This window comes from Mus caroli, chromosome 9, assembly GCF_900094665.2.
Source record: "Mus caroli chromosome 9, CAROLI_EIJ_v1.1, whole genome shotgun sequence".
In the NCBI taxonomy this organism is placed as follows: Eukaryota; Metazoa; Chordata; class Mammalia; order Rodentia; family Muridae; genus Mus; species Mus caroli.
In genome coordinates, this window is record NC_034578.1 from 37,757,860 (window position 1) to 37,783,889 (window position 26,030).

The following is a 26,030-nucleotide window of genomic DNA, read 5'->3' on the forward strand; positions in this document are numbered from 1 at the left end:
CCTCTGCCTCCCAAGTGCTGGGATTAAAGGCGTGCACCACCACTGCCTGGCTGATAGACAATTTCTTATAATCACCAGTGTAGAGTGAGCACCATGGACCAACAAAATCTGTCCCAAAGCAGAGATTCACTTTGTTGCTAAAGTTTCCAATCCTTTCCTCCCTGGGAAAATAATGAAAGAGGCAGATGGAGTATTTTGGTACTCTTGTCTGTTTCTATCCACTGGGAACAGAAACTATGGAACCATACTGAGCCGTAGGGATGAGATGCACTCACTATGCCTATGAATACTTGAGAGTTGGCTAAAATTTTTATTATCCATGGTTTGCTAAATTAAGTAACAGTAATACTAAAAAGATCATACTGGGAGAGCAATTGTAATTCTTTCTTAAGAAATTCCTATTTCCAAATGTTACTTCTAATGCAACTATATATATATATATATATATATATATATATATATATATATATATATATATGTATGTATATATGTCATCATTATGTATACGACACATATTTATATACCAATAACATCTTAGGGAGATTTAGCTAAACTTGGTATCTGCACACTGATGGCCAAATTCAATTTCCTTCCGTGCTATTTTTCAATAAGTAATTAGAAAAGAAACCCCGTCTGAGTTGACCGAGTCTGCTATTGGAGGCTGTTTGCTGTCAACTCAAAGTTCTCAATTAGCTCCAGTGTTGGTATAATTACTGGACGTGTTTTCAAACAACTCCCAGTTAATAACAGTTGGGATGAAGAGTCATTTTCTCACTGTAGATGGGACTGTGCACGCTCGTGCTTGCTGTGATGTTTTGACAATGATTCATTAACCAATAATAAGCCCCAATTGGACCCATTAGGCACCATTGCCTGCGCTAGGCTTACCTTTCATTTGGTTCCTCAATATTGTCTTTCCTTGACTTGGTTTCTGGATACGTCCCAAGAGACTCCTTACTACACAAAACAATATCAAGAAGACAGCTGTCATTAAATTCAGCTACTTGTAAAAAAAAAAAAAAGGCTCCATGTGAGAGGATGCTCTTGTTGAAACTTAAGATGAACAAAGCACTGTGAAAAGAAGGCTGTGATAAGGAGAATGCACGGCTTAAAGAGCCTTTATCTGGACCAGCTACAGAGACTGGGAAGCCTTTCAGCAGCTCATATAATACCTGGTCAAATACATCCTCCCCCCACTGCTGTTTTCCTCACACTACCACTCAAGTCTGAGCTTCTCCTTGCTTCTTTCCTTCTTTGCTTACATGCCTCTGCTCTTTCATTCTAGGAGCCATATCTATCTGTGTGTCTGTCTGTCCATCTGTCCACCCACTTGTCTATTTATTTATTTATTTATTTATTTATTTATTTATTTAGTGTATCAGAGGACAACATGCAGGAGTCAGTCCTCTCTCTCCACTCTGGGCCCCAGTGGTTGAACTCAGGCTGCAAGGCTTGTGTGGCAAGCACCTTGACCTGCTGAGACTGAGACTCTTGCTAGTCCTCCATGTGTTCCAAGAGAAGATTTTGTGCCATGTTGGTCGATATGGTAGTGTTCATGGTTTCCTCTTTTTTTTTTTTTAAATTTCTGAAACAAATGCTATAAAATTAATCACTTAGGCTCATGAAATCAATATTATGCAATGAAAAGAAAGAGAGACAGAGACAGAGCATTAGTCCTTCGCTGTTCTGGCTCCTGTCTGTGTCTGGACGATGGTAGCTTAGCGACATTTCACTGAACGTTTTTGTTGCTGTTGTTGTTGTTGTTTTTGTTTTTCGAGACAGGGTTTCTCTGTGTAGCCCTGGCTGTCCTGGAACTCACTTTGTAGACCAGGCTGGCCTCGAACTCAGAAATCCGCCTGCCTCTGCCTCCCGAGTGCTGGGATTAGAACATTATGAGCATATATCGAGGTTACAGAAAGGCCGTTGGGTTCGTTCTTTGGCTTCAACCCCAAACTGTAAGCAGCTGTTGTATTTCTTTAGCTGAAGTATTTTAAATGCCATTTGGCTGTGAGTAAAGAATTGTGGTGTCCTAGGACAGTTCTCAACCTTCCTATTGTGTCCACCCTGTGATACAGTTCCTCATATTGTGGTGACCTTTAGCCATCAAATTATTTTGTTGCTACTTCATAACTGTATGAAGTATATTTTCTACTGTTATGAATTGTAATGTAAATATCTGCAATATAGGATATCTGATAAATGACCCTGGGGTTATGACCCACAGATTGAGAACCACTGTTCTAGGGTCGGTGTGGGGTGGGGGGGGATCCTGTGAAATGGTGTTTATAGTCTGCCAACCCATTTCCCTTTCTTCAGCTAAGCATTGGCTCCTGAATATGAGTGTGGAGGTGGTGGGAGGAATTGAAATTCGTTAACATCTTTTGGCCACAAGTAAATGAACTTGGCTATCGGCTCTGTTTGCAGCTGTGAGTGGAGGATTCACACAGGCAGTGTTCATACCTATCAGACACATGCAGTGCAAATACAACTCCAAAGTGAGTTTCTTTTGTTGTTGTTGTTTTTGTTTGCTTGCTTGATTTGTTTTCCGAGACAGTGTTTCTCTCCGTAGCCTTGGTTGTCTAAGAATGAAGAAATCGGCCTATCTCTGCCTCCTAAGTGCTGGGATTAAAGGTGTGTGCCACCACTGCCTGCTACATTTAGAGTGAATTTCTAAAGTTAATCCTTCTACCATGTGCACAGATTTACCTTTGGTTGTTAAAATAACCCGTTTCTGCACATACTCATCAAAGGATGCAATGTCCAGCGAGAAGTAAATCTTTTAGTAAATGTGTTGTTGTTGTTTTGAGACAGACTATCACTATTTGTTACTATATATCCTCCACCTTGAGACACCCCCACCCCTACTTCCTCAACTCTCCAAGTGCTGAGAGTACAAACACAAGCTGACACTCCTGACTCTTCAGTAATTCTAAAACTATGAATCTTGATAATGCTTCTAAAGAGAAAGAAATAAAATGAATATGAATATTTACATTTGTCGTAAACTCTGAAGTGCAGGCATTTAATAATATTTGAAGATAACCACAATGATAACAAGATGCCCCATAAATTTATAGAAGTGGAGTCAGTGGCTTTGACCATAAAGTGATCTGCGGTGGATTTCCCTACACTTGTGGGATTTATGATTAATGCCTTAGTCTGAGTGATGTGTTAGAAAGAAATCAGGATTTTTTCTTATTTCAATCTGCACATCTAGATGTATTTTCAAATTGTCAACTTTATATATAAGACTTTTTTGAGAGTTGAAAGCAAAAGTATTATTTTGGACATGTTACCTCTGTGACGAGGTCAGCCAAACTCATTTTAGGAAAAACTGAAGTATGTACATATGTTATGTCATGCTATGCTATGCTATGTCATGTCATGTCATGTCATGTTATGTCATGCTATGCTATGCTATGTCATGTCATGTCATGTTATGTTATGCTATGCTATGCTATGCTATGCTATGCTATGTCATGTCATGTTATGTCATGCTATGCTATGCTATGTCATGTCATGTCATGTTATGTCATGCTATGCTATGCTATGTCATGTCATGTTATGTTATGTTATGCTATGCTATGCTATGCTATGTTATGAAGAAGCGCAAAGGTAGTTTGACAAATCAGAAGATCCAATATAAAACCAAAGGCTTTATTGTCTAGCCATCTACCTGTCCAAATTCTAACAGATTTGAAATAAATAATTGTATGTATTTTTCTTTCCAGAAGGTTAAACACACCACCATTAACTTCTGCGCAGAGCAGACAAGGGTGGCGGGCAGGCGGCAGTGCCAGCTTACCACTCTCTGTGGAATTGTTTACTTTCTTTTCTCCGTGTCCCTTGCATAGCACTTTTGATCCCCGCTAAATGCTGTCTAGACGATGTGAAGGACTTTGAAAGCAGCCACAGCCTGCTTTTCCCGCTCGTGTCTGCTCTGCAGGATCTCCAACAGGGAAATTTCTGGTAAGCTTCCTTCTTTTTCATTGTGCCTTGAGTTCTTAGTTTTCTTTGCTGATTGATCAGGTAGATTTGGTGGTTTGGGTTTGGGGATGGTCTTAGCATAGTCCAAAGCCTAAGGGCATAACAAGGAAATAAAAACTTCATTTACACTGGGAAGTTAGTCTCAGGAGAGGTTTATGATACATAGATGGAGAGAGTTGCTGTAATCTGGGCAGAAATAGTGATCATAGAGAAAATGCAGGCGACACATTGTAAGGCATAGGCTGAACAAAATAACTTAGTCATGGCCAGCATGCAATGAAGCAAAACGAAGCCGGCGAGGGATGTGGACAGCTGCTATGTCATTTGGACGTTTTATACAATGAAAGATTCTTGTGTTTGCAAACTGATTTCTCATGTGTTTAATCTGCCACCTCTCTGAAAGTCTTGCTAACTCCAAACTTCTAATAGAATCAAACCTTCAGTTAAGCCTTTCCACGCAGCAAAGACTTGTAGCTGCAGACTGAAGGCATCACCTGTAGTTGATGGAAACTGAACTTTGTTCATTACATTGGATCCTCTGGAACTGACGTTACAGATGGTGGGGAGCTATGATATGGGTGCTTGGAACTGAACTCCCGGACCTCTGTAAAATAGGGAGTATTTGAAAGCCCTGAACTTTGTTTTGTTTTGTTATTTTTGAGACAGTTTCCCTATGTATCCTTGGCTGACCCAGAACTCCCTCTGTAGACCAGGCTGGCCTTGAATTCAGAGAGATCTGCTTGCCTCTGCCTCCTGTGTACTGGGATTAAAGGTGTGAGCCACCACTACCTGCTTAAACTTTGTATTTTAAGAAGGATTTATTGAAAACTTATATGGGAATGGGTAGTAGTTTCAAGTATCAGAAGGGGAGGGGGAACCCAAGTCATAAAAAGTTCACATTCTACACATGAATGAGATAGCTATGGGAAATTCTGTAGATTTGTTGCTGGTGAACAACTTTATGAAAATGTAATTGGTTGGAGAAAGAATGAAACGGCGCCATGGGCATTTGGTGAGGAAGACGAGGTCATCAAGGTCTGAGGAAGAATTGATAAGATGATTGGCAAAGGAGAGCACGCAGCACACGTTTCTAAGGGCAGCATGTTCCTCCTGTGAGGAGTCCCCATGGCAGTATAGGAGTAAATCCACTGAGGCAGGGGTTTGCAGTGTGTTGCCACAGTACACATTTCACTCACATCCCCACTCTTTGTTGGATGGCATCTCGGAGGACGGATGCTCTGTATTTTTTAAAATACTCCCTCCCCCCCACTGGAGGAACCCATACAATCCCTCTGGAAAAGCACAGAGAAATGAACTTAAAAATCAACGGTTTGTTTGTTTGTTTGTTTGTTTGTTTGTCTGATGTGAAGAGCAACAAGAGAGCTCTGTTCCCTTGAATGTTGCTTAATGATAGAGAATGAAACCGAGAATTAATTTGACTGCTGGCTCTTACCGAGAAATCACTTTGTTATTTCTATGTGTGACAAAATTAAGACAATATACTGACCTGTGTGTGTGTGTGCGTGTGTGTACTCATGAGCATGTGTGTGTGTGTGTTGACATCAGTATTTGTGGATGACCTGTAAGTGTAGGAATGACTGTTTCTGAACATCCAAGCCCATCTCTTGAGGTGAAGAGGTGACCAAAGTGTCCCTTTTAGTTCTGACTGAAGCAATAAATGCCCCGCACGAGCTTCTTACCTTCTTCCGAGAAATCACAGATTTACTCTCAGTTTTTGATGTCTGTGGTTTGGACAGAACGGACAGGGCCTTCATGTTGTATTCCTTGACTTGCTGTGCATATTCTTTTTGCTGCATTAACATTTGCATCTGCTCGGAGAAATGGAGGAGAGTGAGCGACTCTCTGCTAATTCTCTCAGTGACATTGACTTTGTGGAGGTGGGTGGCTCAGGAGGGTGACCCGTGTACGGTGGCAGCAGTGAACTGGTTAACGTTTCCCTGGAGAATCTGCTGAGTGCAGCCGCACCCCCCGCGCCCACAGTGTTCTCTTGACAGGGGCTGAATCCTATTCAGCCTCTTCTTTGTTGCATTTACCCAATTTATTTTCATTTTTGCTTCCAACTTTGAACTAGACTCTTTTTATGCCTGAGTGCAACTGTAGTTCAAACACATTAAATGAAGATCTCCTTTCACCAGAGGAAAGGGAATAAAGTGGATGCACTTCCTAGGGCTTGGGGAACTCGGATCCTAAGTGTCTTCTCTGTAGCCACTTCAAAGTTATCAAGACAACTCTATCAGGGAGACAACAGCCGCACAACACACACATCCACACTCATGCGCCCCGCTCTTCTGGGGGGCGGCTTTCAAATCTAACGGAAAGGCAGAGCATAAAATAACACAGGCTAAGAAGTTTTTTTTTTTTTTTTTTTTCCAGCAGAATCTGGGACCCTATTATGTCTGCATGGCTGTTTGTGAGGGCTGTTTACTCAGTGCCAGAGGTTTGCACTGGCGCTTGATGCTGGGGTGCATCTTTACCCACCCTGCTGAGAACAGGTAGAGGATACTGAGGCTGAAAACCCCACATGCTGCTTACTTTGTCTCTGACGGATGCAAAGTCAGGTCCCAGGCCTCCAAGCTTCACGTCTCTTTTCTGATAGCCTTTCAGCTTGGAAGTCTGAAAATACAACCACAGAAATGGTCCTTTCCAAGGATTGGTGTCCCTTAAAGAACTCATTGGGGCATAGGGAAGGAAGTACAATGAAGACCAGAAGCTCTGGTGGGAGGTGGGCGAATGAGTATATTTCTTGGCAATGGTGCTATTTCATGGCAGTTGCTGATCGTAGTCTATTTGGCATTTGTAGCTGGTGAGCTAATGTGTTCTGAGCTTTCTACTTCTGAGATAAAAGAAATTGAAATTCTGAAATAATAAGTAATGTCAAGGAAATAATTCGCTCTTTGGCTAACATTTTTAGCTGATGCATATATATATATATATATATATATATATATATTACAACTCTCCCAGGCAGCTGTCACCATGAGCAGTTAGAAAAATCAAAAGAGCCCTCACCAATGGCAGGCAGCCAATACACTGATTCAGAAAGTCCCTGTCTATGGAGGTGAATCCTGCCTTCCAGAGACAACCTCAGAAGATAATGAAACTGCAGTTCACTGGTAGAACAAGAGATAACGCTGAAGATGAAGGTCAACTGTCATGCATTGATAAGACTCAAAAGAGAGCAGTTGAGTCATGGCAAGACCTGCTGAGAAATTCATTTCGCTCTGTTAGTTAGTGTGACTTTGGAAAATTTGACCGGCACCCAGAAGTCACAAGAGCGTGTTGGATCTCCCAGAGCTGGAGTTACAGATGGTTGTGAGCCACCGTATGGGTGCTGGGAACCAAACCTGGATCCTCTGTAAGAACAAGTGCCCTTAACCGCTAAGCCACCATGCCATTCTGATGGGCTGTGTATCTGGTGAGCCTTTTCTGAGGTGCAGTTTGGCAATGATTATCCGATGAATGAAAACACACTTCTCAGTTAGAATTCCTTCATGTAACTCCATGATCCTAAGAATGAACTATGCATACATTGTATCAACTGTCCGTCCCAATATGGTTTTTACTTACAGCTCCACTGGCTTCTCCCTGGACCCCTCCCACTGCAGAAGCTGGGAAATCCACTACAGTTAGTTGTCTCATATCACCTGTGGGTATTTGGTTTCCAGGGCACACTGTGGATACCGCAGGCTAAGATGCCCAAGTCCTTATACAACGAGCAATATCAACCTATAACCTGTGTACACTGCCCATATGTTTGCTTCCTCTCTGGATTACTAAGATGTAAGCACCACTTGGAGATGCTATAATGACTTGGAAAAGTCAGTTACATTCGTTAAAAGGTACACTGTTTCCAGAACCCATGGATATGGTCCAACTCTTCCCCTGAATTCTCCGCAGCACAGAGTTCTGGTCCCATGAACTACATTTGAGTTTGGTAGGGAGGCTGGCATGGTCCCTCCCTTCTCATTTTTATTTTTTATCTCCAACCCCAAAGTGGATGGGATTCCTGGAGCTGGAACAGCTCTCCTTCAGGCAGGGGGAGAAACAGGAGAATCACATAGTTCTTGGTTCTGATGGTTTGAGCTGTGGACACCCTAGTGTTAGCAACTGCCTACCTCTGGGTTAATTGTATGAAAGAAGAATGAACCCATGGTTTTGAAATTGCTCGGCAGCCTGTCACCGCTGTGAAAGGCAATATCCCCAGCACGCCGGGGGCTTCAGTGTCACTGTTCAGAAGGAGCAAAATAATGTACCACTCAGGTGCAACACTTCTGCACTTCAAGGATTAAAGGCTCTGTCAACAGAACTGGCCCTGTCACGATGCTAAACATTTATGCTCAAAACTCTCTCAGTGCATCAAAGTCTAAAGAATGAGAGAAGATATGATTTTATTTTAAGGAAGCCTTTGGTCTGAAATCATTAAAACTAACATTAAAATAGACAGGGGAATTATTGCTTATTGAAGGACATTCTAAAAGTGTAAATCTTTAGGAAAACAGTCGTTCCCAAGATAAAAGCACCAGATCTGCCCATGTCGACTGTGTGTTTGTTTGTATCTTCCTTTTGGGAGGGTTGGGCAGGCACTGTAACCCTGGCTGTCCTTGAACTTGTAGTTCTTCAGCCCAAGTGTTGGGATTACAAGCATGTGCCACTATGTTTGGCTTCTTTACACTCTTGTTTTTAATACGAAAGAATATTTAGTTAAAAGCATTTATTTATGTGTGCTTGTGTTCTTATATTTATAAAAGCATTATATACTACAATTATTTTAGTAATTTTACTAAACCATTTTGGTACTATACTTACCTGACACCAAGCAGATTTCAAAAATGTGAATTTTAGGCAAATATTCTATCATCGAGTATCATTAAGTAATCTAGTTATTTCTCTAAACGTTGACCATTGAAGATACCCTGAGGTAAACACTGTATGTTATTTTACTTCTTTGAAATAAATTGATTGAAGTATGGCTATTAAGATCTAATGAACACTTACGGCCACCAGTCAGCATTTCTGCCACCACGGGAGTGGGAAGTCGGTTCCTTTTTCAAGCCTTGGTTACAAAGTTGGGCATTAACACTCCTTAAAAACTTCAGTTGTTTTTAATAGTTGACTGAGCTCAGACAACCTATGCTTATGACTACAAGTCTAGTCCTCTTTCATGTGCCTTCTGTGTCACTGTCTTGAAATCCCTAACTTATGATCTATTTGCCAAAGTAAAAAATAAATTACTAAAATAGGTTAAAAAAATAACAACAACAAATAAACCACCACTCATACCCAAGCCATAAATCCAATTTGTTCAGAGATGATGAGAAAGAAATGATCACTGGGCAGAAACCTCATCCTTAGCCTGGTGCAGCTTAACTTTTAATCATGCTACCAATTCACAAAGGCCGTGCCAGGAAGCATGGATAATTGTGTGTTGCTCTTCAGCCGTGCTTCTTGCTAGCAACTTCAGTAAGCATCAAGGTTGGGGGTGAGGGTGGGGGCAGAGCCAAGGATCTAGCATTCCATACAGACTCAAAGGGAGAGCATGTGGCCCAAATGGGCCATCCCCATGGCTGCTGATCCCTTTACAGGATGAGCTGCCCACAGCACTGCGACATTTCTCAGGGGACAGGGGGGTGGCTCCTGGGGGAGTTTGTTCCGGGTGACTGGTGGTGAGAATCTTGGATCTGCTTAAGTTTGGCGCAAGTAATCAGGGAGAGCCCAGCCCTGTGATTCTGTTTGATCTCCCTCCACCTAAAGCCTTAACAGCACTGTTGAGGTGTAATTCTCATATCACAAAATTCACTCATTTAAAGCTGTTCGATTCAATTTTTTTTTTTTTTGGACAGTCACCGAATTGTGTAAGCATCACCCAATCTAATTGTACAACATTTTCATTATTCTGAAAGAAATAAAACAAACAAAAAAAATCCTCCAGGCCCCATTAACCCTCATTTGCCCTGCCCAGTCCCTACATGTCCAGCCCTAGGTAGCTAAGCCACTTTAAGCTTCTTCAATAATCTTTTACAACCAAACAATCCCCAACAATGAAGATATTATTTTCATTTACTTCTTGGTTTTCAAAAGACTCAAAAACAGCGTAATGCCAAAACAAAGATGCTGGTGACATTGGGATAATGACAGTGACACTGACAATTCTAAGAAATCAACATTTACAGTCCTGCTGAGTCTCTGAATACAGAGATCAGACAAATGACAAATGTCTAAGCACGGGCTTCACTTATCTCTGCATAAAGCTCACAGGAACCCAGGCTCGGTGGCTTTCGCCTGTAATACTAACACATGGTAGGTTGAGGCAGGAGGACCACCAAGAGTCAGGTCAACTTGGGTTAGAGAGTGAGTGACACCCTGTCTTAAAAGATGTTCCAAAAACCAAATGAAAACAAACAAGCAAAGCCACACTCTAGCTGACATCTACTGGTGTTGGCCCCTCAAGGACGCTGCATGGGGCTTTCCTGGGGAAGAAGTCCCTGCTAATCATTCATGATTCTCTCAAGCAAGGTGTATGACCGTCACTGTGTGCTTCAAAGAGTATGGCTGAATTGAAGGGACGCCAGCAGGTCTGGAAGCGTTTGTTTCGGTTCAGAAATGTTAAACCCTGCTGGGGGTGGGGAAAATGACTGCAGATCTATTCTCCAGAAAATTCCTCAGATGCGCAACACTGAAAGTTACTGTAAACAAGATAAAAACAACGCCTTGGATGCCGGAGAGCAGCCAGCAAAGGAGATGTGCTCTGCGGTTACTAGAATTAATCCAAATAAACCTGTTCTCAGGTGCAGCCAAGCAGCAAGCCCCAGATTGTCTGTGACAAGAAACACCGGTTAATTACAGAAGCTCAACCCTCATCTGCCAGGGAACTCCTTACCAAGCTCTTATTTAGTGGTGGCTGGAGCCAGCAGAAGGATATTTTGCTACTTTGGTGTCCGCTGTGCTGTGTTGATTTCTTAGTCTTAAGCCTGGATTTGATGATGGGAACAATGCCGTACATTCTGAAATCGCTCTCAAACTGCACTGCCAGAAGAGGAAGGGGGCCTCAGGCCTATTATCTTTACAAATCCTCAAAATTTTTTACTGTGATTCGGGACGATTCCCTTGGAAACCAAGAGATTTGACGTGGTCAGCAAATGGGCGTGATGTGGATAATGACTCCCTCTGTCTGGTGCCCGGACTACCCGCTGTCCTATACAAATCACTCAGGTCCAAGTCACTTCAGCTTCTGGAAGGGCTTAAAGGATAAAGAGCACTCCTGTGTGTGTGTGTGTGTGTGTGTGACATGTTGACTAGAGGTACTGGGTTGGGAAAATGGATATGTATGGATTGAAGCCACCCTAGCAGAAAGTGGGGAGGGCTGGTCAAGAGCAGGAAATTACCCCTGCTCTCCTCATCTTTCCATGGCCTTAACTTCCTGGTATCAAAACACTTCTACGAGGGCATTTTCCTCTATCCTTTCTTAGCACAACATGGACTCAATTTGTGAAGAAGGAAAGGGAAATGGCATTTAATTAATGTGTAACCTTTGCCAGGGAATAAGCTGAGGTGTTAGTACATTATTTCATTTACACTTACACCACACCTGAAAAAAAAAAAGTAAGAGTAATTCTGATTGTTCCTATGAGTAATCAGGGACTGTGGTAAGTCAGTAACTCTTCAACTGAGAAAATCCCTCCATGAGATGTGGCTGTAGGCAAGACATTTTCTTAATTAGTGAATGATGAGGGAAGGGCTCAGCCCACTGTGGGTGGTGCTGTCCCCTAGGCTGGTGGTCCTGGGTTCTCTAAGAAAGCAGGCTGAGTTAATTGGTGAGAAGCAAGCCAGTGAGCAATACCCCTCTAAAGTTGCTATGAGATGGGGCTGGACCAAGGACTGCCGCTGGGAATTCGGTTCAAAAGCTGCTGTTTTCAACCATAGGAAAGTTCTCTTCTGAGAGGCTGTGTACCTTAGGCCCTGGTGATCTATCTATACGCTCTGGAGTGATCAGGCAGTTGCTGTGCTGTCAGAGGTGTGGGTTGCAAAGGCTGATTGCATGTCTCCATGGAAATGATAGGAATGATGCCTGCTTCCCAGCCTGGTCTATCTGTCTTGGTTTATTTGAGAAACACTTGAAAGTGGTATAAGCAGTACATTAGAATGGAACAGCCATGCAATGATGTTTTTCTGGGAGAAGAAGTGACCTGTGAGTCCCAGAACTCAGGCCTCCCTGTCTACACTGGAAGTGGGGTCTTCCGGTGCCAGGCTAATAGGAAGGGGCTCTTTCCATGCCCCAGAATAATGAGCCAAATAAACTTCATCATAAAATAACTTGCCTTGGGTATTTTATTATAATAGTGAAAAAACCAAACATTATTCTACCCTGGAAGCAAGTGGTCTTCCTGAGAATTAAAAAGGTAGCTGTTAACAAGATATGAAGAGACTGAACTGTGCAAAAGAGCTCACTACTTTTTGACCCAAACTCTAGATAAGAATTCAGTGAAAACCCAGTGGTCTGGATATTTTGCTGTCGAAGATGAGTTAAGATGCGCACCAAGAGGCATGTCTGATGCCGAGGAGCCAGTGGTGGAGGGTGAGAGACTGTGGCTTACACTCAGCCCTACTCTCTCTCCAGATAGGAAGACATGGGACTCAGTTTAGAAGTGGGGTTGGGGCGAGGAAAAGGGATGGTTGAACTGAGGATAAAAGCAGGATTATTATTGCCTACCTGCAATGTAGACTCTTCCGAGAGAGGGCATGAAAAGGAAGTGGGAGTAGGTAACCTTGGCAACAGGAACTTCTGGAAAGGTGGGGAGGGAAACTCAGGGAGTAGTTTGGACTGGAGGGGAGGAGGGTTCTCAGTTCCTGGACCACCTTGCTGTGTGAGAAGCTAAGTAATGACCAGCCCTATTCCAGGCCTATCTGTGTCATCAAAATTCAAGAGCGGCTTGGCTGACAAGCATGCTTTTATCACCTTTGTGCTGCTTCGCTTCCTGCGTCTCTTTCCTCTCTCCAGCTGAAGCAGGTAGCCTTCCGAATTACTACGGGCCATCTTCACCTGGTGTCTGTGGTTTCTCTCTGAATGGAGCTGCGATTCACTTTCTACCCTGGACAGGATAGGTGGGAGTACGATGCTGGACATGGAGCCCTCGCTGGGCTGCACCTCTGCCAGCTGCATCAAGGCTTGCTGGTGCTGTTCCATGATCTGGGCAAGCCGGGAGTCTGGCGAGGCACTCTCGGGTTCCATGTCTGAGGAAGAGTGGAGTTTCCTTTGGAGAAAACACAAGTGTTTTTTTTAAAAAAATAAAACTTGAGACAGAAGATGGCCTAGTCGGCCATCATTGGAAAGAGAGGCCCCTTGGTCTTGCAAACTTTATATGCCCCAGTACAGGGGAAACACCAGAGCGAAGAAGTAGGAGTGGGTGGGTAGGGGAGTGGGGGTGGGGGGGGAGGGTATAGGGGACTTTTGGGATAGCATTTGAAATGTAAATGAAGTAAATACCTAATAAAAAATTGGAAAAAAATAAAACTTGAATCCATAACACTGCTTTCTGTTAGGAACCTTTAGGAACCATTAATCTTTTCAGGAATACCTTGACTTCTTGTCTTCAAATCCTCCTCTTTTTCTTTGGGACATTCTAATTCCTTTTTTAAAACGTTTATCTCATTTACTTAAGTGTCTCTCTCTATGTGTACATGCACATGCAGGTGCCCTTAGAGTCTAGAAGAGGATGTCAGATCCCTACACCTGGAGTTACAGGCATCATGAGTGAGTGCTAGGAACTGAACTCAGGTCTTCTAAAATCATATTCTGCTCTTACCTGCTAAACCATCTCTCCAGCCCCTAACAGAAAAGTCTCCTTAAAGACTTTCAGTTAATGCATGAAGCATAGGATAACAATCAGGTAAGCAAGCAAGCAAGCAAACCTATCCAGACCACCACAACAAAACCCGACACATCATTTTGAAAACCAAAGAGCTTCCCATTACACAACAACTAGAAATGATGCATTCAATTGAACAAGCATCCTTTAAATACACAGTTGAATGTGCCAGGGAAAGTGGGAATCTCCAGGGGTGGAAACAAAATGGAATTAAAGCCAATCAGGTTCTGGATCCGCTAAAGACATGGCTTTTGTGAGGGATTTTTGGGTAAGAAAATTCAAGTTTTAAGAGTTATACTGGCAGTCTGGGAATGTAGCTCACTTGGTGGACAAGCCAGCAAGCAAATCTTGAGATTTTCTTCTCAAGTTGGGAGGCAACTGTCCTTTCTGATTCTGCACACCTTTGAGATTTGCATTTGTGAAGACAGAAAAATGTTCTTATATGTATCATGGATAGAAATTAATTGGGCTGCCTAAGGAAAAGACTGAGAACTGGCAGGAGGAGCCTTCAGCCGGTCCACTGACTATCCCACAGAAATCCAGTGTCAGTAGGGCTTTTCTCAGCTTTCTTTAAGATTTTCAGATTGCCAGACAAGTAAGACCAGTCCTAACACAAATGCAAAAACAGGTAGAGAGAGAGAAAAAAATCCCAACCAACCAACCAACCAACCAACCAACCAAACACAACCTACCAGCACCAACCAAAACCAGGAGGAAAGGAAATTAACAACATTTTTAAAAGTGCCAAAAAAGGCCCTTACTTGCCATCTCCCTGGTTGAGAATGGAGGATGCCAAGGTCTGATGCTGCCCGCTTGGTGAGAGGCTTGCCAGAGGACAGTCCCCAGCACTGGGAAACCCAGCCAGGAGGATTGCCAGGAGTTTGGGGATAGCCTCGGTAACACACTGACCATTTTAGGCCCTAGCAAGTACTCCAAACTTAAACTCTGTCCCACAACCACTCAAAAGGAGAAAAAAGGAATAGCAGGAAATAAGAACGTGACTACAGATATACAAATGTGAAATAATAGGAGCCAACGGCGTGAAAAGTTTAATGGTAGCACTTCATAAAACCGGAAAAGTATTAAGTTTTCCTAGAAAATGTAACTTATCAGAGACTGACTAAAGGTGAAACAGGAACAGCGTGAATGAAGTTGAAAACCCATGATGATAATGAGTAGGGGGTTCAAATCTGCTCACGGGCAGTAACTGAAACAAGGCTGGACACAACAACCTTGATCCAAGGGAAAAAATCTATTGTACTTTTATGTAACATGTGCTTACAGCCTGTCCCAAAGGATATAAAAGAGTAAGAGAGCCCAGTCTTCAACATATGCATAGAAACGTCCCATGCTCAGGTCACCCCTTCCTCAGATAGCCCAGTCCGACCAGACTGACCAGGAACTCAGTGTTACTGAACTCCTCACCTTGACATGACCTTGAGCTCCTGATTCTTCTGCCTCTATCTCCCAGTGCTGGGACTGCAGACCTGTGCCACCCTACCTGGTCTGATAGCATATGGACAACACATCTGGACAAGCCCAGTGGGAGATAGCAGAGATGTAAGCCTATCTTCCTTCATGCCTATGAAGGTCATTAAATCCTAGACAAGTAAATTAAGCAATCTAATCCAGTATGAAGCGCTGGGGATATAGCGTGTGGTGGAGTCCCTGCTGAAAATGTTGGGTTCCATCAACAGCACCAGGAACAAAGAGAAGACCAAGATGACAACAAGGTGGGCTAATTTTAGGAACAAAAGGACAGCTCCACAGTAAAAGCCTGGAAATGTATTTTCTTACATTATAGAATTGATGAAACATTTGATTAAGTTACAAGTTCATTTATAACAGAAGTGCTTTGCAAAGAAAAATAGGAACAGGCAGGAATTTTCTACTAAAAACTAAAAATTATTTACTTTTATTTTGTGTATGTGGGGGTAGTGTGTTTGCATGCATGCACATGTGTGTTCATGTATGTTCGAATGAATGATGACATTCACGTGTGTGTTCCAGGGTAATGTGTGGAGGTCAGAGGGTAGAGTGTGGGACTGGAGCTTGAGGCATTAGGCTTACAGATGTACTTGTTGTTTGCTGTCAGGTTAACACTACCCAGCCTAGGCTGTCCTTGAACTCAGTATCCTCCTTCCTCAGCCTCCTGCGTGGTGAGATATGACAGGGGTGCACACAACCACACCCAACTTAAATATTATTTGTAACTATAAAAAGGTCAGAAGTCATTACTCCAAAGCCAGAGAGAAGACGACGAAAGTGTTTGCCAACCATCGCTGACTCTCCAGGAAGCAGAATCTGAACCTTACTAAATGTATATCCAAGACTGTCTGGTATGGAATTGATCTCCCTTCTAATTTATAAAGTTGTGCCCCACTCTATTTTTGAAAACAAGTCCCTTGAAGGTGCCCCATGGTATCAGACTGCGTGTGTCTTCTGTGTGCTTTAAAGTCAAAGTCATTACATGTCAAGTGTCCAGAAAACACATTTGATTAAGGAGCATCAGGGATGATGTCCTGAAATTTCTTTTAAAACTTGACTTTCTTTTTCTTGCTTATAGAAGTAATGGATCTACACTGTAGGGAACTCGAACAATTCTAACTCTAAAGAAAGAATGAAAAATAACTTGATTTCTCTTGCCAGAGATAACCACTATTTCTTTTCAAGGTTTTAAAAAAGAATTTAGTTCTCATTTATTCACTTATTCATTTATGACAGGACCTTACTATGTAGCCTTGGCTGGCTTGGAGTCTGTTATGTAGGCCAGACTGGCCTTGAATTCATAAAGATATGCCTGCCTCTGCCTCCTGAGTGCTGGAATAAAAGTGGTGCACCATCATACCTAACAACTTTTATGTGTCTGGATATTTTGTTTACATGTATGTCTTACACCACATGTATGCTCGATGCCTTCAGAGAGCAGAAGATGGCATCAGATCCTCTGGCACTGGAGTTACAGATCGTTGTGAGCCACTATGTGGGTGCTGGAAATCAAACCCAGGTGCTCTTAACTACTGAGTCAGAAATAACCATCACTCACCATTGGGTGGGCTTTCCTTCCATGTGCACATTAGGATGGTAGAGTTTATAGCCCTTGGGTGTAACCCTGCACCTCATTTCCTCCTTCTCCTCCTCCTCCTCCTTCTTCTTCTTCTTTCTTCTTTTTTTTTTGGTTTTTCGAGACAGGGTTTCTCTGTGTAGCCCTGGTTGTCCTGGAACTCACTTTGTAGACCAGGCTGGTCTTGAACTCAGAAATCCGCCTGCCTCTGCCTCTCGAGTGCTGGGATTAAAGGCGTGTGCCACCACGCCCGGTCATTTCCTTCTTCTTACAAGAGCATTTCCTCAGAGGCATACTTGTTAAATGGTCACAGGAGACTAAATATCACAATTTCCCTTAAACCTTTTCCCACCATTGGATTTTTAGGTAATTTCTGTTAAGTGATGGCGTGTCTGTGTCTACAAACTCTTTTCTAGGCTATGCCACTTCAGGATGGAGATAACTTTCTCCAGCCATTACTCAAATCTTTCTAAGCATGTTAATTTACTTTGCCTGGGTCCCTGTACCCCCCTCCCCCCCTTGCTCCAACTTCTAGCTTCATTACCATGGAAACAGTAGAGGGAATTGGAAGAGAATGAAGACTACCAGAAGTCAGGCAGGAACCTGAGGCAAGGGAGGGTTTAGTTGGTTAGTGGCCTCACCTGCCCAGGGACTCCACTGTCCCCTTCTTCCTCTCCTTTCTTCCTCCACAAGCCTCTTATTTCTCCTCGAGAAAACCACTTGAGATAAGGAAATTCCAGGCAGTTGTGATGGCTCTGTGTAAAATCACTTACACAAGTCCTAATGTCCCTGAGCTAATCCCCAGATACACACATTGTCTCTGACCTCCACATATGCTCCATAATGCATTCTCTCTCTCTCTCCCTCTCATGTGTGTGTGTGTGTGCATCATTCATATGCATACATGTGCACACATTATGCACAGGTGTGCACACACACACACACAAACCTATGTACATTAATAAAAATAAATTAGGGCTGGTGAGATGGCTCAGAGGGTAAGAGCATTGACTGCTCTTCTGAAAGTCTTGAGTTCAAATCCCAGTAACCACATGGTGGTTCACAACCATCTGTAATGAGATTTGACGCCCTCTTCTGGTGTGTCTGAAGTCAGCTACAGTGTACTTATGTATAATAATAAATAAATCTTTGGGCCGGAGTGAGCAGGGACTGAGGGAGTGGATGAATGGAGTGGACCAGAACAAGCAGAGGTCCTAAAATTCAATTCCCAACAACCACATGAAGGTTCACAACCATCTGTACAGCTACAGTGTACGTACATACATAAAATAAATAAATCTTTAAAAAATAAAAATAAATAAAAAGTTTGAAAAATGTAAAGAGACTTCTCACCAGAGCATCTCTATGTTCTTGTATTTCGTCTCTGCCTGCGGTTGTTTGGCTGGCTTCTTTGTCTTCGTTGACCTGTGTGTGTTCATGTGGTGATCAGACTGAGGGGCTCTCTGGCTCGGGGACTCGTGTCTGTGAGGAAGTTCACTAAAGTCCTGCAGATCTGCGTCAGAAAACACGTCGATGGGCTGCCGCGGATACAAAATTCTCTCTTCCTCACGTCTGTGTCCTCGTCTTTTATTAGCGTTCAGTCCCGAGATGGAGTTTTTATATAAAGCTCTGTCTAAAGCCTGCTTGGGTGGAACGAAAGAGTCGGAGGTGACTTTGGGATTGTGGGTGAGCGTTCTGGCGTCCTGTGCATTGGGGTTAGAACCGTTCGCTTGTGCAGCCAGCTCATGCTTTGCTGAGACATCTGCAGTCTGCCTTTGGTTCTGTGGTTGCTGGAAAGGGTTATTCTGATTATTTTGACTGACAACAAGCTCTTTTGTCCCAAGAGATTTCAGGCCTTTCTGGTGTTTCCTCTGTTTCCGAACCCTGGCCTTGGCTGTTCTTCTGGAAGGTTGCTGGCCATTGGCTGCATCGGAAGACTGACCTCTTGGGACATTGCCTGATTTTGTATCTTCATACTGAGACAGATGTTCTTGGTAATTCTAAAAAAGATATAGTTAAGGCAAGATCAGAAGATGAATACTCTTCATAAATTTTCAATTAATTCTTTTTTTTTTTTAAAAATTGGGGTCAAAATGTCTAGGAACATGACCATGGATGGGAAAGAAGAGAGTACGGGAGTTCTCTCCTAATTGTAGGTGATTGGAGGGTGAGCAGTCGAGATGTTAGATTGTGAGCCCAGACAGAGCTTGAGAGCTTAAAACAGCTCTGTATTAGGTCTCTGACTGGCAAGCTATATAGGGAGGTGCCACCAAATGGGGAATTAGATGCAGAGAAACTTCACCTCCAAAGAGATGCACAGAGAAAGAATATAGATCAGTGCCAACAGGTGCAGGCTTATGAGTGTTTCCAGAATCCCACCCACATGATGCCAGAGGTGTGCCTGTGCCAACCAGGAACAAGCTCCATCTGACTCACAGTTCGGATCATCAGCTCGGCGTGCACACACAGGTCAGCAGCTAGAAGTGACCTCTTCACCCGATGAAACAAATCAGATCTCATTCAGAGGATCATGAAAGAGCCAGAGCCGTGGTGGGGCGGCCGTGAAAACCACAAGAGTTGTTTTTGCTTTCTGTTGCCTAATATAGCCTGCACTTAGGCAATCAAACATCTGGGGGAGGGGAGTTCAATCTCAGAGCTTTTCTAAAAAAAAAAAAAAGTCTTCAGGCTTTTCTAAGTCCGATAACAACAAAATGTACTCCCGGAACAATAGATACACTGTGTAACTAAATTGTGCCCTGCAGCCATTTAAGAGTATTTCCCGAGGAATGGCACACTCATTACTTTGTGGAAAATGAACGGGGTAAAGAGACCTTTGGAACGAATGATTAACTGCTTATTGAAGCAGTAAGATGACCACGTGCATCAGTGTGTTATATAACTGCAATGTCCCTTTCCCCCTTTCAGGGCTCACATGTAAAAAAGAACCCTTCACGACCCACATCTGTGCAATGCTAATTGGAAAATGCAGCCGTCAGGTAGCAGCTCTCTGGATGCCAGTGAGGATCCTCAGACTGGGCAAAGCATGCCTTTTCTTGTTTGGATTTGTTTTAGTTGATGGGGAAGAAGGATCGTATCATGCAGTTTTAGGTTTTCTTTTGCTCCCCCGATATAATCTGCAAGGCTGACAGCACGAGCTTCTGCATATCCCCAAGTGATAGTCACGCCCCTTGTTTCTTTTCTTTCTTTCTTTTTTTTTTTAAAGGTGAACCTGGTCTTTTTTTTTTTAATGTTAATTTTTTTATTACATATTTTCCTCAATTACATTTCCAATGCTATCCCAAAAGTCCCCCATACCCTCCCCCCCCGACTCCCCTACGCACCCATTCCCACTTTTTGGCCCTGGCNTTCCCCTGTACTGGGGCATATAAAGTTTGCATGTCCAATGGGCCTCTCTTTCCAGTGATGGCCNACTAGGCCATCTTTTGATACATATGCAGCTAGAGTCAAACACCCCTTGTTTCTAGTAGAACCACATTAGGATGCTAAGGACAAGACTGTTAAACTTACAACAGCAATATACAGTATTGCTTGTAATATCCGTGTTTATAAAGAAGGACTGCTATTTGAAATGCAGCATGTTTTCTTTGGGACTTGAGCCATTTGAGGAATGCTTTGACTCTCATTGGCTCTTATAAAGGGTTAGTTTTCAGCTGCAGTGCCCCGACCCCTTAAAAAAAACTGACAAAAATAACAAATAAACAAAACCCTCTCCTATGCATCCAGGTAAGAAACAGGTTTTCTTCCACATGGTTTATCAAGCTGCACTGAGGAGCACATGGGTAAAAAAGACTCTCCAAAGACATGGCCCCAAGTACACGCTTCCTTGTGGTGGGACCTCAAAAGTGTTACTTGGATTTTGTTTTTATTACATTTATTTGTTTGTGTGCATGTGGGGACATCAGTTCTCCCCTTCCACCAATTGGGACCCAGGGAGAGAATTCATATCGCCAGACTTGGCTGCAAGCACCTTCGTTTGCTGAGCCATCTTGCTGGCCCAGAGATTGCTATTCGACAGATGTGTTACTAAAACACAGTGGCTCTCCTCATGCTGTCAGCATGCCAGTAAAGGTTGAACAAGCCTCTCTTGGTTATGATCTATAAACTTTAACTCAGACTGATCAATCATGGCATTCTTCACAACATTTGTTCAGCCTTTCGCTGAATACTGGAGTAATAATGAAGTAATGATGGAATAATAATGGAGTAAGTAGGCAAGCTTTCAGTCATCACCTGGCTTACATTTCCCCCATTTTTCTCCTTTTATTCCAACTAAAATAACCAACCAACCAACCCCAGGAGAGATTCCTCTTCTGGGAAGTCCTGGTAGCTGCTTGACTCTCTCCATGTTGTCTCCTTTGTTGCAGCTGATTCAGAGCACAGCAGCCCTCCTAGTGCTTTGTCAACAAAGGCCAAAGAGCCATCATTTTACCAAACCTGAATTGTCTTGAGTGTTAAATCCTCTATTCACACAGACTGAAGTGCCTGAAGATGTCATTTCAGTCCTCAGAAAGCAAGACATTTCTAGACTTGATATGATTTCTTTCACCTTCCAAGTAGCCTCCTTGAGATCTCTGCCCTGTCTGGAGATTTATTACCCTACAATTGAGGCATCAGGTGTCACTCTTTAGGTGGTGAGACCTGAGTCCCCTGAAGTTAATATACAAAGCCATTCTCAGGCTATTTAATCCCCATCAGCACGGAAATCCGCAATTCCATTCTGTTCTCACTAGGATTCCTTTGTTACCCACGCTGGCAATTGGTACACCCTCCATGCACCCAGACTAACGGCTTAATGGCAGTAGGTTTTCATGTCACATGTGGAGTCACAGCTTTGGGGACTCTCCATGCCTAAAGCTGAGATGAGAGTGGTACTGTGAGACTCATCCTTAGTCATCGGGTGTCACCCATAGTGTGCCATCACAGTGTGCCCTGTGAAAGGCATTGCCTGCCTGCTTCTGTCTTGTGGTTCTTCTGCTCATGTGTCATAAGTAGAAAGCAGAATGCACACTCTTATCCCCATCTCCTCTAACATAAAGTCCGCTGTTGCTCTTAGCTGTCCTAGCTGGGCCCTGGGGTCCTGAGAGTTCTACCCAGGCTCCAGGATTACCTCTGGCCCCGGGGAACTTTCTGTTGTACCCTGTTTATCTTCTGTGTTTGTTAAAAATAAAATATGAGGGCTGGAGAGATGACTCAGTGGGTAAGAGCACTGACTGCTCTTCCACAGGTCTTGAGTTCAATTCCAGCAACCACATGGTGGCTCACAACCATCTGTAATGGGATCCAGTGTCTTCTTCTGCTGTGTCTGAAGAAAGCTAAAGTGTACTCATATAAATAAAGTAAATATGTTTTTTTTAAAAAATGTGACCTTAGGTTCCAAATTTTATCTAATATTATTTTATGTATATGTGAATTTTGTCTGCATATATGTCTATGAACCGTGTGTGTGTGTGTGTGTGTGTGTGTGTGTGTGTGTGTGTGTGTGTGTGCTGTCTATGGAGGCCAGAAGAGGATGTCAGATTCCCTAGGACTGGAATTAGAGATAGTTGTTAGCTGCCATGTTGGTGCTGGGAATTGAATCCCGATCCTCTGGAGGAGCAGCCATGGCTCTTAAACACTGAACCATCTCTCTAGTCCCTATCTAATATTATTCAGAAACATCCAGGGGGCTGGAATGATGGCTCAGTGGCTCACAACCATCTGTAATGCGATTGGAGGCCCTCTTCTGGTGTGTCTGAAGATAGTTACAGTGTACTCATGTACATGAAATGAAAAAATAATTATTTAAAAAAAGAGAAACATCCAGCATGAATTATTAACTAAGTCGCTCACTGCCAGCAAGGAAGAACTTCAGATAAATGGAAGCCTGTGTTAACCAGACCAAAGGTACAGCTCTTTAGAAAGATGAGGAAAGGGAGGGTCACAGGGACTTGATGGTGGTTAGTGAGGCCTCTAAGCCATTTCATGATGCCACTGCTGCTGCTTTTGTTCTGGGTCTGGGAAGATCTTCTCTCTTAGGCCACCTGGAAGGGTCTCCTGGCTAAGGACATACCTCAGCATGGCTTCTGAGGACCTGATGCCTTCAGTTTGGGCACGCCAGTGAAATGGGACCTCTGAAGCCTGTGAGACCCACGGAAGAACACCGAATGCAGCAGGACAATACAGTCCCAGGAAAGGTCCATGAAGACGTCACAGCAGGATGTGAAGCTCTTAGTGGACATAGGAATCTGACACGAGAACTGTGATGACCCAAGGCTGTCTATCAGATCGACTAGTGGACCCTGTTCTCCACACCCCATTGCCAGGAGACACTTCTGCCCTCATCTTTTTAATGTTTTGATGTGGTCTCCCTGAGATCAGCTTTCAGGAAACTCTGAGTGAGTGACTTGATTTATTAACTTATTTCAATTCTATCAGTAGCCTGGAGACCTGGTGAAGACAAGAGAGAGTTTAAGATGTCTGCCTTTTCTAACTTCTCTGATGCTTGGAGGAACTTTAATGCTTTGAGCTTTACAGTTGCTTCATGTATGACTTTAATTGGTGATGCCAGCAGGTTCTTTAGGCTTGGTGATTTCAAAAGGCTCACCACCCCACCCCACTGCCCTTGAGACAAGGTCTCACTGTGTAGCATTGGCAGGCCTGGAACTTGCAATGTAGACCAGGTTGACCCCTGACTTGCGGCCATCTGCCTCCCTATGAGTGCTGGAACACAGGAATTAAAGATGTGCTACCATGCTCACCCTTAAGCAGGGATGGAGCCTGTTCCAAGAATGACTCCGTATAATTCCATGTACTGACCCAGGAAATGATCAGCTAAGAATGACCTTTCTATTTCTTCTAGGAATAGTGGGACAATTACCCATGCCCCAACTACACGTATGAGTGTCCATGGACAGGAAGGAAGCCATCATACTGAGATACCAGTTGGTAAGCTTGGTAGGGTTCTGAGGGATCTTATCCAGCTTCAGGGACAGTGTCTCCAGAGTCTACTGGGTACCTATTAATGCCCAAAGGAAACATATTCTTTTTCCTCTGCACATCCCCATCCCTTCCTTCTGTGAGGTTTTGACTCTGTATGTTTGGAGTGTGAAATATGGTGTTCAAGGACAGGGGATCTTTCAAAAGCAGTTAGGGTTGCTGGCGGAGCGAGCATACAAGGTATGGCAGAAGGCAGTCTTCGGCATATGTAGGTAGGCATTCTAGGCTTAAAAGAACCCTTAAATAACAAGAACTCAGTGACAAACATTACTCCTCATATCCAGCAGTCTCACTTGAAGCACACTTAACACACAATCTAGCTGGTGACCTTGAGCTGCTTTGCTCTCTGATGCCATTTGTCCTCAGGATCCATGAAAGTGTTTTCGACTTCTTTGTCATTCTGGACAGTCATCTTGTCAGTATCTCTGATGGGGTAGGAAATCTAAGAGGATAAAACACACAGGATGGTAAGTGGCGTATACTGCATCCTAAGTGGGTTCATTTCAGTCTTATAGCCATGGGGCCCCGCTCTCTGTACTCTAGGGAGAGGTCCCGCAGAGGCAGGCTTTATGTTTGGTTTATTGCAAGGGTCAATTTCAGTTCTCGGGCACTTATGTCAGTCAACCTTTCGTCTTTGCGACAAAAAAAAAAAAAAAAAAAAAAAAAAAAAAAGAAAGAAAGAAAGAAAAAGAAAACGAAAAAAAAAAAACCAAGACAAACAGTTTCAAAGGAGGAAGCATTTATTTTCGTTCATGGTTGTAAAGAGAATATAACGATTGCAGAGGGTTCAGCCCATGGTCACTTAGCTCTGTTGTTTTGGGGCCTGGGGTAAGGCAGAACATCATGGTGGAGAATGGTTTAGCGTACAGCAGCCTGGAAGCAGTAGACACAGGGGAAGGGGCTGATATCAAAGTGTGCTCTTCAAGGGCACAACCTGTGGCTTACTTCCTCAAACTGGTCCCTAGCTCCTAAAATTTACACCATCTCCCAATGGCACCATTGTGTGGGGACCAAGCCTTCAATATCTGAGATTTCAAGGGCTACCTGGGATAAAAGTCATTAGAGGGAACTGGGCTTCTCTCAGGGAAGATGAAAATAAAGGGTTCTCTCTTGCAGGCATGGAGAAAGAAAGGGTGACTTGAGGTCCAAATACTCCTTGTTTAAATGTCCCATACCTTGTCAGTAATCACCTTAGGGCAGTCATTAGAACAGAATACTGCAAGGAACAAGTGACCCCATCAACAGACACATGATGCCATACCCTTTACCTACAATGGGGACTATGTCTTGATAAAGGTATCATAAATTTTAAAAAATGTATTTAATATCCATGCCGACTAGTTTTAGTCAACTTCATGCATAAGCTAGAGCCTTTTGGAAAGAGAAAATCTCAGTTGAGAAAATGCTCCCACCAGATTGACCATTTTCTTGCTTGATGATTGATGTGGGAGGGCCCAGCCCACTGTGAGTAGTGTCACCATTGTGCTGAAAGTCTTAAAAGAAAGCAAACTGAGCAAGCCAGAAAGCAGGATTGTGCTGTGGCCTGTGCTTCATTCCTGCCTTCGGCTTCTTGCCTTAAGTTCCTGTCCTGACTTCCTTTGCTGACAGAGAGTTGTTGGTCAAGGTGTTTCTATCATAGGAGCGTATACCCTAACCAAGACATACACCTAAACACCACAGCTCAGCTTAGCCTACTTTAATTGTGCCCACACAGTTGAGCAGCTGCGGTGGGGCACACCTGTCATTCCCTGCTTGGGAAGCTGAGGCAGGGGGATGGAGAGATGGTGGGAGGTGGTGGAAACTTTAGGAGGTGGGGTCGTAGCTGGAGAACACAAGGCACTGGGAGTTTGCCTTTGAAGGCCACACTGGGTCCGCTTCCTGATTACTTAATGTAAATAGTATTTTCCTCCATATGCTATCACCATGATATCCTGGGCCATCAGCGCGGGATCAACGGACCCAAATTAACCAAAACTATTACATAACGAACCTCTGAAACCATACGTAAAACAGATCTCTCCTTTTCTATCTGTTTTCTCAAGAATTTTGGGTCTTTGTTTCATATCAAGATCCAGCCATCTTCTATAATCGGGCAAGGC

At 43.3% G+C, this 26,030-nt stretch overlaps 1 protein-coding gene across 4 annotated transcripts in view; it reads right to left on the reverse strand.

The window, feature by feature from the left end:
* Positions 1–3,671: 3,671 nt before the first annotated feature.
* The window catches only part of Jhy (junctional cadherin complex regulator), a 68,345-nt gene continuing 45,986 nt past the window's right edge, over positions 3,672–26,030 (reverse strand). For all 4 annotated transcript variants that reach the window (XM_029481170.1, XM_029481171.1, XM_021172289.2 and 1 more), the window contains exons 4-9: positions 24,260–24,373; positions 18,289–18,935; positions 12,962–13,256; positions 6,541–6,621; positions 5,688–5,816; positions 3,672–4,078 (exon numbers count right to left, since the gene is read on the reverse strand). In XM_029481170.1, the coding sequence (XP_029337030.1) occupies positions 3,881–4,078; positions 5,688–5,816; positions 6,541–6,621; positions 12,962–13,256; positions 18,289–18,935; positions 24,260–24,373 (1,464 nt within the window). In that variant the 3' untranslated portion in view covers positions 3,672–3,880. The remainder of the gene's footprint in view (positions 4,079–5,687; positions 5,817–6,540; positions 6,622–12,961; positions 13,257–18,288; positions 18,936–24,259; positions 24,374–26,030) is intronic.